The sequence below is a fragment of the Neolamprologus multifasciatus genome, chromosome 15 (assembly GCF_963576455.1).
Source record: "Neolamprologus multifasciatus chromosome 15, fNeoMul1.2, whole genome shotgun sequence".
Taxonomy (NCBI): Eukaryota; Metazoa; Chordata; class Actinopteri; order Cichliformes; family Cichlidae; genus Neolamprologus; species Neolamprologus multifasciatus.
Window position 1 is genome coordinate 25,450,986 of NC_140453.1, and position 15,185 is coordinate 25,466,170.

The 15,185-nt window shown below is 43.1% G+C and overlaps 1 protein-coding gene across 1 annotated transcript in view; it reads left to right on the forward strand.

Annotated features, from left to right (window-relative positions):
• The first annotated feature begins 5,056 nt into the window (after positions 1–5,056).
• The window catches only part of LOC146502191 (endothelin-2), a 33,025-nt gene continuing 22,896 nt past the window's right edge, over positions 5,057–15,185 (forward strand). Inside the window, exon 1 of the mRNA XM_085133706.1 lies at positions 5,057–5,810. Within this exon, the coding sequence (XP_084989832.1) occupies positions 5,750–5,810 (61 nt within the window). The 5' untranslated portion in view covers positions 5,057–5,749. The remainder of the gene's footprint in view (positions 5,811–15,185) is intronic.

A 15,185-nucleotide genomic window follows, 5' to 3' on the forward strand; every position in this document is an offset into this window, starting at 1 on the left:
GGACAGGATCTCCTGGAGTCTGGACGCTGGTGGTGGTGAAGATGAAGACTGAGCCTTGGATGGAGATCTGACTGACATGTCTGTTAGTTTGAGATCGGGACAACGTGGGCTGCATGAATTACCGAGAGCACAGAGTCAGACCACACAAAGCCGAGGCTGATTGGCTCAAAGAAGACAGGCAGGAAGATGATTGGACTACAGCAATGATATCATCATTGAGACAGTGTGGGGAAGTCATAGTGACATAGACAACAGAAAAGCAGACTAACACCAGGGAGATGAGTGATTACAGATCAACAGATCAACATTCCTGAACTTACACTTCATTACTTGATGGCCATCAAGCAGCTGCTTTACTGAATAAAAGCTCCACAGCAGGCAAGTCAAGGTTGTTGACTTCTCACAACATGAAGTGCTAGAACCATTTCCCCTCTCCTACTGACACTCATTGGAGCGTTTTACACAGAGACAATTAAATAAGGGCGCTGACCTTTAATCAGTTATGTCAATAAAAAACAAGGATGTCACCATTTGTTCCTGGCACGGTACAAATGTGGCTTAGAGTGGATACTGTAGTTCTGTCCACTGCAAAACAAAAGGCTGCATATGATTGCACAGTGATACACAATCACAATCTTTGCTTTGCTAAAGTCTGCAAACTTAGTTTTTCAACTTTAGACTCTTAAAGGTTTCAGATGTACAGTAATGTTTCATAATTGCCAGAAAAGTTGATGCAAGCATGGAAACGAGTGCAGAAGCACAGAGTCATTCACAGCCAAAAGAACAAACTGGGTCTCAGTGGACTGTTGGACTCTTTGGTAGTAAACAACCAAAGCTTCTATTTTCTAGAAGAATCAGGTTTTGTTTGTGGTTTATATGACAAGACCACAATTTTTTTGTAAGCTACTGTAATATCCTAGTACAAACACTGTAATGAAAATTTTGGAGTAATCCAGTTAATGCACATCCCAAGATCTTTGAGGTGCATGAATAATAATAATAATAATAATAATAATAATAATAATAATAATAATAATAATAATAATAATAATAATAATAATAATGTATAAGCTGGGAAAAATACATGGATGTGGTTCTGCTACGATAACATCATTATAATCCATCATGTGTGTTCACTGTTAACTTATCATATCATATCACTGTGTAGTTTATAGAGGCAAGCCCACAAATTTGTGCTCAGAGATGTAATGAAGTACATTGTTATGTTTTTTGTAAACCCAACACATACTGACTAACAGACTCTGGATGTTCTCTTATGATCATACTAGTCTGTGACTGTGAGCTTGCATGTGCTTTCAGTTTCTATCTGCTCGGCAGTTCTGTGTGGAGTACAGATGTACCGGGACTGTTTGTCTGTGTTCAACTACCATCAGTAGACTACAAATAGAGTACAAATAAATTCTAAAGAGGCTTCAGTGCCATCTTGTCTTTTGCTTAACGATTTTTCTGGTTTAATTACATGTTTGAAGAGACTGTAGCCGTGCAGGCTACAAGCTGAATGGTCCCGCTTCCCATAGTGCTCATTATGTGAAACGCTGCTCGTATCCGTTCTTTCTTCCATGGTGGTGAAGTGTTCACTTCCTCTGCACAGAGATTGCGATTTGCTTGCTCCTTTTATCAGCAGTTTTGGGGAAACCCGACCAAAAGCATCTTTGTGGCACACAGTAAATGATCTGGCTCGCAGATGTTCGGATTGTCCTCGTTAATCTCCTTATGAAGATGCTTTACTGCTTTTTGGTTAAACTCACAGAAAGACAGCGAGACAGCTTCCTCCAAACCCGACCCAAGAGAGGATAGATATGAACACAGAGAAAAACTGGGGCCCACCTTTTGTAGCTCTGTTGTTTTCCTGTTCAGTTTTCACTGATTTGATCCAAGTGACCTCAGAATCGACTGCAGGCAACTCCCCAGCAATTCATTCCAAAGCAAATATGCAGAAAATATTATCTGCCAGTAGTAGGGAAGCTGAAAACAGTGCTCATTTGGGATTAAAGTAATAGATGGAGGACAGAAATATTATACACATTTTATTTATCTCAGTGTCCTCTTTCAGGATCTCCTGCTACAGTTTAATACACCATTGCAGGACTCCCACATTTGCACCTGGATGCTGGTGAGCACAGCCACAGCCTCCCAGTGTTGGGGATCATGATGTATGAATCTGCACATAAGACGGCCAAAGTTTGAAGTGTTCTTCATGCAAGAAGCCTCTCCACAAATTTCAGTATTTCCAGTGTTTTTAGCTGTCCTTTGGAAAAAGATGAATGTGTCCATGGGCTTTGAAAGCAAAGCAGCGATCTGGGATGTGAACAAAGTTGAAAAATTCATTTCTTGTGAGCGAAGAAGACCTTCAGGGAAAAGTGTTTATCAAAACCATAAAAGACAGACATGTGGAACATTATTGCATTGTTTGTGTCTCATTTAAGTGCTTTAAGTGCTTTTATGTTAATTAGTCACTTAACATAAGTGACTAATTTTTAGTCACTTATGTTTTTATTTGAAGCAGTTCGGCCTGATATCCCATGAATTGTTTCCATACAGCTAAACCTGATTCCAAATTATGTTTCACAAAAACGTAGCAGTTAAAAAGACAGATGATGTCTGCTTAGGTGGTGAAGGATATCACAAGCTTCTCACAGAGGATGCTAAAGTTCAGTTCTGGTGCAAGATCACAATTTCTTCCAAGCCAAGATCATTTTTTTTGGGTGTCCTGCATGACAAGTGTTACCCCAAATAAAATGTACATAATTATGTTTTTAAAAGAAAGATGGGTATGAATAATATTACAAACGATTTTTATAAAATCACAGCAAAGCATAGAAACACCAGTCCATGGTGTCAGTTTCACACTTTGCCTCTCCAAAGCTTCAAATAGACGCACATGTTTCAGTTAATGTACCAGCAGGGGGAGATAATGTATTCAAAGCAGTCACAGAGGAAGACGTGATGTATAGTGATGTGCAAGTACCACTGATTTCCTTTCCAATCTGATACCAAGTAAAATTCAGGGTGGTATCACCAATACTGCTCCAATACCAATACTTTGTATAAAACCTTAATGTGTTATTGTATTTCAAATTATAGCTTCAGAATGATTACAGGACATCAGACTACTTGTTCGTACTGTTTAATATTGAAGAATTATCATCTAGAAATAAAAAACCTGAAGTTGTGTGTTAACTGACGCTGTTTAAACACGGATATCTTGTCATTTAACATGCATATATTTGCCTGGACATTTCAACAAAAACATTCAACATTCACACTTACCCTCATTCACAGTAGTGCTGTGCCACACTACAAATTTTAGTATTGATCCAATACCAAGTAAATACAGGGCCACTATTGCTGATATCAGTACCAATAATTTTAAGTTATTCAGGCAGCTAATTGGGGGAGAGTAGCGTGCCATAACTTATCAATTTGCAAATTCTGAACACATTTCAGGGAAATAATGGAGTTTGATATAATCTTTATTTCACCAGGAAGTGAAACACCTGAGAATTAAACATTTTTAGCACTACTATGGAGTGGCTCATACTGATAGTGGTTTACATGTGAGAGACAGTCGGTCTCTTCAGTATTGGGTGGTGGTCTTAATTAACGGGTCCTCCCGTGTAATGAAGGGAAGACTTCACCTGATGGGCAGCCTGTATAGGCAGGTTTTCTCTCACGATGTCTCAGGCACCCAGCTTTGTTTTATTCCTACTTTGGTTTGATTGTGTTATAGTCATCTGTAACTGAAGTCACATCCTGATAGCATGTAGTTTTTATTTCCTAGTAAATTTGCTGAGAAACTGTTGTTGTGTGGATCTCCCATCTTTGGCCCTGAAGGAGCCCGGCATAACATGAAACTGGGGGAAACACAAGTCCCTTGTTGTTTTAGGAAGATCATACACCATAATAATCTGCTCACACAGATATGCAGAGCCGCTTGGAAGCCGCTTGCTATGCCCCCTATGAATAATGGAGCTCGAGTATCCTGGGCCTGCATAGCGGGTAGTAGCACAAAGCAGGACTTTGCCTGGGTCTGGATCAGAACATGCTTGTCTGGTTGCTGCTTAGCAGACTCTGCAGTAAGATTTTTAATCCTGCTTCTTTCATCACACGTGTCCTTCTGGGGGAAATTAAGCTAATGTGGAAGTACCGTAAACTTTGTTTCTGAGGGCCTACAGTGGGAGATTATGAGGTGTGAGAAAATGGCCTTACTGCTCAGTAGATCTAAGAACTCAATAAACATTTCCCTGATAAGTTTAAAGTTGCTAGTTTGAATCTATCCATCCATTCTCTTCTGCTAATCCTTATCAGGGTAAAAAAAAAAAACCAGACAGACACTCACATTCACACCTATGGCCAATTTTGAATCATTGGTTGACCTTACCCCACTGATTGTCTGGACTGTGTGAGGAATAAAAAATGAGTTTAAAGTTCCCATGCTAACTATAATGAGGGGAAGGCAGGACGCTCTCTGGGTCAGGCTTGCCCGCCTGATTGATGAGTAACAACATAGAGCGTGACATGTTGTTTCTCAGTCACGTTCGGCATCTGGTTTAAAAGAAGTTCAGAGGGTGGAAGCCAGTGTTGAGAATTCACCCCATTACTCGCTTAATTTATGACCTCAGTGAACATTTTTCTTTTGTGTTCCTGGTTTCAAATGATCGCTGCAGGTCACCGTGGCTACATCTGTCTTTTTTATAGTCTGTGACTTTGTACATCATTAGCTGAGTGGGCACTGACTAACAGGGTGTCATCGTGTCTGCAGCCTAAAACTTTAAAATGCTTCTGTGTGACAGACGCCTCAGAAACTGGCAAATATGTTAACTCTTCACTACATAGAGAACAGAGGACAGCTACAGCAAACAAAGAAATGAACCCCTGTGTCTGTAATATTTTATTGCCATCAGATGAACTGTCATTGTGGCAGATTAGCTCTTTTTCAACCAAGACTTAAACACTTAAAAGTTCAGGTCTACAGTTTTCACTCAGTGTCTCCAGGCAGGTTTTACTCAAGCTGCTGGTGGGACAATAATTCAGTGAGGGTGAAGGAATATTTCAAAAGTGGCAGGATGACAACTGTACATGTATGCACGTGTTGCCCCACACAGATAAAGACGTGTGTGCCTAAAATAGCCAATAGTTCCACATGTGTCGAGCACTCTGTGAGGAGATCCCAGGGAGGCGAGCGTCACAATTCAGCTTACACAAAGAAAAAAGAGGCGAGGAGATGAACGAGACTAATGAGGGACGCGGCAAGCATGAGAGCATGACATGGCTGAACCACAGGAGGAGGAGGAGGCTGTGATTAATGACATTCAAGCTGTGAAGGTGTCTCAGTGCAGAGCCAGCCTCCCCATTGTATCCTCCTCCTCCTCTTGCAGTCACTTCTCTCCATCTGTTTTGATGCAGCTCATAACAGATCGTCACATTATCCTCCCTCCGTCTGGAAACCGCAGCAGCCTTGGGATTCAACCCAGCACCACACTCCTCTCAGTGCTGCACCTGGGAGGCAGCTGTACACAGCGCGTTACCTGACCGGACATTTGAAGCAAACCCTCGGAGCCCTTTCTTCTTCTTCTTAGGTGCTCACTGGAAACACTTAGGGTTTTGATTCAGCAGGAGCCTCTGCTCTGCTGCTTCAGCTCTTCCAGCTGCTGCGAGGAACTTGACGAGGAGCCAAGGTGCTTTTGCTCCTTTGATTTCTCACCTGGATGCTGAGGAGGTCAACAGGATGGACCTCACCTACATTTGTCTCCTCTTCACGGCTCTAATGTTGATCCAGCACAGCGAAGGTAAACCCGTTTTTATATCTGTCCAATTAGATGTTTGTTACTAGATGGGTGGGATGCAAGGACTCTGTTTACATGGTAAAATTTACATGATCCTCTTAAAAGACAATGCATCACTAAGCAAATTAAGGAATATGTCATTCTTTGAGATCTAAGTATTTCTCCAGATGCTGATGAATTTTTATTCCACTTTCAGGACTCAGTTTGATTTTATTAGCCAGTGAGTTAATAAACAGGTTTGTGGACTACCATGGCAACTTGTTAATTTTGAAGCCCTGAAATTAATAAAAGGTAGAAAAGAGTTATCAAGCTTACAAAAATAATAAACAAAAGTGGTTAAATAAAAAATAATGACCTTTTTCTGTATCTCTTACATAAATACTGCTCATTTTTAATACCATCACAGCTTCTGCAAATCAAGTATCAAAAATCGATTAGGAATATTTAAACAGTGTTTGAGATGTCAATAAATTATGAATTTATTCATTTTCATGAAGGAAAAATCCACAGCACTACACGTTATTTTTCATGACATAAAAGTACTGCAACCTCAATGTTTTAATGTTCACATTATTCATATTTTAATTGAAAGCAGAAATAACATCAGGACTGTGAGGCTGTATAATGAGATCTGCAGCTAGGCGCTCTGTTCTCTGGTTTCCACAGTCGAGCTCATCATGACATTTTATTATTCAAAAAGCAATCAGAGGTCACGTAGCGTGTAAGGACTCCCTCTGTTGTCGCTTTCTAGCTCTTGGATGATGAAGTTTTACAGTGTCAGTGTCACGGCACCCTGTGACCTGCTGCGTGTGAATATATAATCATACCCTTGCTCTTTCAGCAAATTCCTGTGTTGAAGGTCCTACGAACAGGTAGCTGTGGAGGGGCGTCTCACACTTCAAACATGATAGAGGTCAAATTTAAAAAGAATATGTCTAATTCAGGCTAAAAATGTCAAAAGTGCGTTTATACTTCTCTCACTCTTCAATGTTGATGAAACTGGAACTAAAAATAACTTTCTAACGTCACCATCTTCCAACACAGGATTGCTTTGTGTTTTAAAACGGCTGGTCTGGTTATAGTAAAACACAGCCAAATGTGATCTTTTCTGGAACCAAAAAACCAATGAGAATAATACTGGAATAAACTGTAGGTTCAAAATACGAAACCCCAGTGAGCAGCATCACGAGGGTTTTACCTTTCTTTGCATATCGTCGACTTGCTTCAGTTCTTTGAAGTTGCCGGGCTTTCATTCATGCACAGCCCTCTTAAGGACCCACCACAGCATTAGAGTCAGGTTGAGGTCTGGACTTTGGATCATTGCAGACCTTGGGTCATTGCATTACCTCAGTACTCAGTACTGCTGCTGTACTTGGGATCACTGTCTGTTTTAGGCCGAGCTTTAGTCCAAACTTTAGGCCTCACACTGACTCTAGAATACATTGCTATGTAGATAAGTTCACGGTGGATTCAATGACTGCAAAGTGCCTGTTGCTGCAAATCAAGATCAAACTGTCACCCTTCTACCACCATGCTTCACAGTTAGTGCTCTCCAAGCAAAGTACTTTCTTTGACAGAAGAGGCTGTCTCCTGGGAACCCTTATAAATAAGCCATACCTGTTCACTCTTTCTCAGTTCAGAGAGCTGTTCACTTGGAGGTGGCTGTAGCTCAGATCACCCTCTAATTGGAAAGTTAGTGGTTCGATCCCTGTCTGCTCGAGTCTGCATGCCAAATATCTTTGGGTATGATAATAACCCCAGGTTTCCTGCACTGGATTTTCAATGATAGATAGATAGGTAGATAGATAGCACGTAGTTAGGAAATACATAGAAGATGTTTTCGTGTGAATGAGGCAAGCCATATAAAGTGAGTGCTCTGTGTTCATAACCTGGTTAGTGGCTCTGGTCGCTCTCAGAGGTTGTTCTCCTCGTGGCCGCGTGCAGCGGGGCTGGAGGATGGTCTGTGCTGGCGGACGTAGGTTACTGGCCTGGTGGCCTGGCTGCCCCTGAGTGGATCCGGGGCGGGCGTGGGGGTTTGGGGTTCGGGGGTGCTTCGCCTCCGTGCTGGGGCTCTGGCTGGGCCTTGGGGGCTTCGGTCCTCGTCGGTGTGTCGCCGAGGATGTGGGCGGGTGGGTGCACGGGGGCTCAGCCCTGGCGCAGGGGGCCTCTTGTGCATCGGCCTAACCGGGGGGCTCTTGAACTGGCAGGGAGGTTGTTCCATCTTTGCAGGAGTCCACTCTGCAGGTGGGGGAGAGACATAGGAGAGGTGGAGAATAAACTTAACCTGGGTGTCTGTGTCTTGTGTAGTCTGGGAGATGATTGAATGTTGGGGTGGGTACAGTTTCCTCTGCGGTGGGGTGGGGTGGGCTGCCCCGGGTCCTGTGGGGCTTGGCGGTGCTGCTGCCGTAGGCCCCGGTCTGGATGGGCCTGGGCTCTCTTGCCTTGGTGGATACCAGAGGACGGGGGTGCATATTGGGGTCAGCGGGGGAGCTGGCCCTAGGGAGGGACACCCTCCCCTCCCTTCTTTTCCTCCCCATCCCCGGCTGCCTCCCTCTTCCCGCTCCACCACACCCACCCACACAGGTAGGGCTTTGGGGTGCGGGTGTGTCACCAGGGTGCAGGGGAGACATTCCCCCCCCCTCTGTCCTCTTCTGGCCACCTGTGCCTCAATTTTATTTCACAACTTAGACATCCACATTACTTACACTCTCATAACACACACACACACATATATATATATATATATATATAGGGCCTTGAGGGTGGGCACGTTAACGGCGTCCAGTAGACGGTCTGTGTATTCAAACCTACCTCTGGCGCCGGTGCCCACCTCTCAATTTTAAATCCATGTAGACATTGAGGGTTCTCGGGAGGGGCCGTGCTAACACCTGCTGCTCTCTGGCAGCAGCACCATGCTCTCCCTTGTTTTAAATACACTTTAGAGCAACACGCAGCAACACTACACTTGAGCGGGAGGAGGGAGGTATGGGGTCTTAACACACCCCCGTTCTCTGCTAGCCATCGGGGCGGGGGGGCTGGGAAGAGATGCTGGCTGTCTGATTGGCCTCCCTGCTGCTGCGGAGCCTGGGGCGGTCTGCTTGCCTCCACCCCGGAGGGAAGGGTAACATCTCTTGGGTCTGGGTGCTGTTTCCATCTCTGGGGGTGAGGATACCTGGACCCGGGGTATAGAGTATGTTTGGGGAGTGTGATTGTGTGTACATGTCCATTTACGTTTATTCCTACGTTGGGTGAGTGCTGAGTGTTTGTATATGTGTGCATGAGGGTGGGAATGCATGTCTGTGTCTGTGTGTGCCTGTTTGTCTGTGTCTATATGTCAGGTCGGGTCTTAGACTCCACCTCTCTGGGAACTCCCAGGCCCTCCAAAGTGTGGAGGCCTATCTCCCCTCACCACACTCCCTGCCGGTGACTGATGCCCTCAGGGGTCGGTGCATTGTTGGTTCTTGGTGTCCGGGGCTGGGCGCTCAGGTCATGTGCCAGCTCACTCCCGGTGGCTACTTGGCGGGGCCTGGCGCCTGCTGCTCGGTCAGGCCTCTTCCGGGGCGCGGGGGGCCCTCGGGCCTCCGGCCTCTGTGCCTGCGGCTCGGTTCACTCTGGCACAGCTGGCTGCCGGCGGAGCCGGCGGGCACGCCGGTGCAGCCCCCTCTAGCTTCTGCCTGGTGGCTACTGGGTGACCCCTCGTCTGGGGATCCTCAGCCCTTCCCATGAAGGTGGCACGGATGCCCCTCCGGTGGTCCTCCTTGGGCTCTTGCACTCTGGGGCCTCTGGATGTCTGGGGCCTGGATCTCCTCCATGCCTGCTTCATGCCCTGGGGGACAGGGCTATGGCTCTCTACATCCTCTAGCAGACCATTACATGGGGAAACCATTTGAATACAAGCGCGCCGATCCACACAGGTGTGCACATGGGTGTTCACTGTTCGTAGACTTAAATCACACCTTTCTTGGCTGCTACTTCAAAGCACATTGTGCGCTGTCTGTCCTGCGTGCTGCACAACAACATTCAATATTTAGTATTTACTGCTGTTTACACTTAGCTAGATTAATGCGATGGTGTTGTGTATAGTATGTTGCTTTGTTTTGTTTTTTTTGCTTGTTTTCTATTCTTTTTCTCTCAACAGGTGATCCCGGAGATATTTTTTCTTCCCCCCTTTCTCACTGTCCCTCTCCCCTTCTGTTTTTCTTTTCCTTCCTCTTTCTTTCTCCCTTTCCTATCCCTCACTCATGTCTGTCCCGTCTGTAACAACTGAAAATAAAATAAATAATAAAAACAAAGGTCGATCAAATGGACCAATACGGCAATGCCATGATGATCCATTTGGCAAAATAAATCCATTGGGTATCCTTGTTGGTCTTCAGACAACAATTCTGATGGCTAAAGAACCAAATGGGACAGGCGGAAAAAAAAAAAAAAAAGTGAGTGCTCTGAGTAGAGGAGTGCTGTATAAGACACCAATATTAAATCAATTCTAACAACAGCTGATCAAGCTTAAATGTGCAGCTGTTGTTTAACACGACATCCACTGGTTTCCTCTTTCTGGCGCAAAGTGGGCGATAAACAAACAAGAGAGAAAAACTGTTCAGCTGATCATTGATCAGTTTCACGATCATGTTCATTGAAGTAGAAACAGGAGAGGGAGGGGGAGAGAATGAGCGAAGAAGAGGCAGCTGTGCAGCGTAAAGACAGAATAACTCCAGCTTTGTGTTTTTTTTAATTCTAGCTGAAGTACGGGACAAACTGTGCTCCTTTCCAGCTCAATACAAAACGCGTAATATTTTCTCTGAATACCGGACGATTCCGTCTTTTTACGGGACGGTTGGCAACTCTACTAACGAACCTTATGAATAAAATAAAGTTCACTTTCAGTAACATCATAGCACCCACCCAGCTGTATAGAAACTCCGTCATTCTAGCTAGTAAGCAGTACGAGTTATTGTAACTGACTGTAAAAAGTCAGCACAACGAAAATAAACTCCACCTAAACTTGGTTTATATCTGACCCAGATAGACTGCAGGTCATAACTTCTTACCTGAAGTTCAGTTCACCTGACACTCAGACCGGCGGCCGCCTCGGGTCTCTCCTCCTCCTGTCTCCCCTTTCTCTCATCCACCTGCTGGCCTCCACCACTTGCTAATGTTACTGAATCTGTGGAAGCTCCGCGATAGCCACCACCAAACAACTATTATTTTTACACACTGCCCAGCATCTGGCCAATCCACCACCTTTCATTGTTTATACCGTTACCAAAAAAAAATAAAAAATCATCGGCCCATAAAAACGAAAAATCACCATAGACGGGTAAGACGGGACGATTTAGTCTGTGAAGCTGAGCGTGAGCCACACAGAAATCCAACCATGAACACAAAACGACCTCTTGTAGCCTCCAGCTAACATACCTGAAGGCTGCTGAAGAAATAAGTCTTACAGCTGTACATGCTAAGGACTGTGCGGTAAAACCCTTTTCATTGAAAATTAATTCTTTTTCAAATGACTGATGAGTCAAGTAAAACTGTGGATTTAATGAAAGCTGGTATAATCTAGTCTTTAGCTAAGTTTGGGTAACAATGCCTGGTTTAGGTGTTCTTCAGACTGTTAGCACATTCAATCCCCAGATATCTTTGTGAAGCAGCTAATAAAAATGTTTTCAGAAACCTTGATGGCAAGGCCCTCACAGAAGGAAGACGTAATTCTAAAAAATACAAACGGACATTATTTCACATTAGCCCGAGGTATAGTTTGAGCCTGCCAGGAACTTTAAAAGTCAAAGCAGGCTGGGATATTTAACTTTTTGAATAGGTCTACCTGCAGAACTGGATTTTGGATCTTTCATTTCTAAAACTAGGGCTGTGTTGTGTTTTCATACTCCTAAATTTCCTGCACAAGTCTAAACCAGGCTTTCTATTATAGAAGAGTCATTTACAAAGAAAGCTTTGTAGGCTTGATAAAGGTGCCTACATAGTGATTTTAATAATGACATAATTATTTTAATGTACAAATATTGAATTGAAACACTGGCAATAAAATCATGGTTTGTCAAACAGACTCATTTCATGGTGCAGGCAATGAAGGACAAACACATTAAAGGGTGTTTTAAAGAGTTATTTGTGATTTGAACTCATTTAAACTTTTGAAACACCTAAGACATAAAGTGGAATAACTATTCAAGGTAGCAGCAGACCAGTGACCCCTCTGTTCTCAAAGATAGCATTCTTGGTTTGATCTTTAGGTTTGTTGGCTTGAACCACACGCAGTGCATACAATGGCTTACAGAGCCGATCTTCTCAAAAGAATTTACAAGCATAACCAATTTAAATCATACTTTATGCTCATTCTTGCATGATGAATTTATATTTGTGATAATAAAAATGTTGTCACATGTACAGTACGTGTCAAAGAAGCCTGACACCAAGTCTAATTTAGCGTGCCACATGCCAGCCAGCTGAAGTACAGCTGGGCACATTTATGTGTAATCCTGGTAAGAACAAGTCTGGGCCTTTGGTGCAGCATTACGGTATGACCCTCTTGGTGTTGCTGAATGAAAACCCACATCCTCAGGTAGATCTTAAAGGTTAAAGGACGGGGTGGCTACTTGCAGTTGCATGTTTTCTTTTACATTTACACACCACAAGCTAGAGCTAACCGTTGTGTGCAGTTAAAAGGAAAATATAAATGGAAGTTGGCTGAACATCTTCTCTATGAAACAAGAATTACTGAGGTTTGTCATAAAGTGTGAGCACATTCTGAGAAACACCAGCGTGCTTCCTGTTTCTACATCAGTTGAAATCGTCATTATGAAATAGTACTTGTGGTTTCGGGTGTCCTGACCAACACTCAATCTACTCATTTCCTCTTGTTCAGCAGTGTGCATGCTCATTACTGTCACAGGGTACTACTTATGACTGAGGTGAGGCGAGGAGCTGCCTTTTCCATGAAATATTTAGCATACTGAATTACTGGGTACATGCTACCTCCATCATCTTAAACAAATATAGTTTGGGTAGAGTCTTTGTTAGCGTGAGGACCTCATTTTTAAAGCACCTTTCTGTCAACACGTTGTCCCTACTCTTTCTCTACTTTTCTGGCTGCCGCTGTCTTTTTTTCCGCTTACCAAACTGTCTACTGTTTTTCTTGCCATTTTTCTGTCTCCTCTATCTCCACCTTCCCGTTGGTCTTAATCTGTCCTGCGTGTTTTGTATTTGTCTATCACAGCCAGACATCTGAGCCTTATTAGGGATTGCTGGAGAAAGCAGCACTTTGAAATCACAAGACAACACCACAGCCTTTGTCTTCGAGCACTGAGGACACTAAATAAAACCTAACAGCATGTATAACAACAGAAACAGCCTGAGCTGGTTGAAAATGTGCAGATGGGTGGTAATTTGAAAGAAAAACTACAACCCTGAGCCCTACACTTCTGTTCCTGTCCATTAATTCCTTATAGTGAGACTGGTCACTGCAAATCAATGCAAAGTAATAACTCATATCACCTTTCTCTCCTGGGATAATGATGCCCCAGTCCACTAAATGATTAGATTAGGAAGAAATGGTGGGACTTGTACCCTGGGCACTCACCGGATTTCAGGCCAGCTAACTTTAGAATTAAACAAATGAAGTAAAAGAATTTGGAAGAATGGTGTTGGTATCTCCAACAGAGATCGGCAGGTTTGGACAGTCAGTAGCTAAGAGCAGGTAAACTGTTCTGGTAGCAAGGGCACAACACTTTACTAAAATATTTGGGAATTTTTTTTTTCATTTATTTTTTCATTTATTTCATTCATTTTACTATCCTTGAACACAATCTTCATGCCACATGCCTCTTTTACATTTCCTATCCCAAATATTTTTGGAATGAAACAAGCCATCAGCTGTCAAACAGCTGTTTGGTAAAAAGCTTAACAAAGACAATCTTCAAACAGTCACAAATCTCTAATGTTTTGGCAAATAACATGAAAGGGTTAATTTCTTCGTCAAACTGCAACCTGTGCGTCAACAAAGGATAAAGTCAGGTTACCTTCTGTAGCTCAGGTGTCCTCATAATCACTAACTTGACGCTCGCCGTTCTTCGATCTGTGCTCACCTGTGCTCTGTCTGGAGGTCAGAAGGGCTCTGACAAAGCAACATGTCCAGGGTGGCCATCAGAGTTTCATCAGGGATGGTTGATGGAAAGTGTATTTTGTTTTTAAACTCTCAAGTGTAATTTTATTCTGCGTTTCGTGAAATAAAACTGGAGACACTGGGGCTTCAAATTAGGCTGAGAGTTTACTCTGGCTTTAATGTTGGCCTCAGTACCTTTTTATAATCTCTGAATGTTGTGCCCGCCAAGGGTAGAACGTTCGGAGACAATGCCCAAGAGTTCGCTCAAACTAAATACAGTGATTTACTTCTTACACAAAACCACTGCATACCTTCTGTTTCTTTTCATGTGTTTATGAATGCTGAAGAATTCAAAGGACTGAATGTTACCGAGTCTTTTCCTGGCTGAGAGGTTTGTACCTGCGCACTGACTTCTGCCAGTCCAAACAACCAGCTCGTGGATTAGCAGCTGATCCATGTGTATATTGTCAAATATTGTCAAACCCCGCAGAGCCTACCAGACCCTCTCATAACAGGGGCAAGAAATTAAACTTTGGCTCAGCGGTCCGCACACAATGCAGGATCCTGAACAGGGGGTTTGCCTCTTGGTATTTCCCATGATTTTATTTTTGTTCTTAAGCCAAAGATGCAAAATAGCACACGAGCTTGCATGAATACTTGCACATGTACGTAAAGTATGCAGGTTCATATGCACAGGCATGTGGATACCTGTGCTAAAGGATAACAAAATACTAAATGTAAATTATGGGAAAGGAAATGTGCATCACACTGAGAGCTGCTTAAAGGACAGAAAGGGTGCCAAATAGAGAGACGAGATCATAAGGTCCAGGAAAAGTTAAATGTTTACATCCATAAAGTGTAATTCGCTGCCTGTGGCAAGGAAACAATAAAGAACCAACTTTCAGCTTGAAGTCTGATATCACTCATGCTCCCATAGAGAACAAGACTGGCAAATATCCAAGTAAGATTTCAGGGACAGTGCTTCCCCCATAGTGTGTGTAAAATTTATTATGCCGAGCTCAAGATCAGTCTGATATGTTGTTGTTGTTGTTGTTGTTCTTCTTCTTCTTCTTCTTCTTCTTCTTCTTCTTCTTATTATTATTATTATTATTATTATTATTATTATTATTATTATTATCATCATCATCATCATCATCATTATTACTATTATAATTAGTAGTAGTAGTAGTAGTAGTAGTATTGTTCTGGCATTCATTAAGAGCATCACATTCATGCTCTCTTTTGTATTGTATTTGTGTCACTTT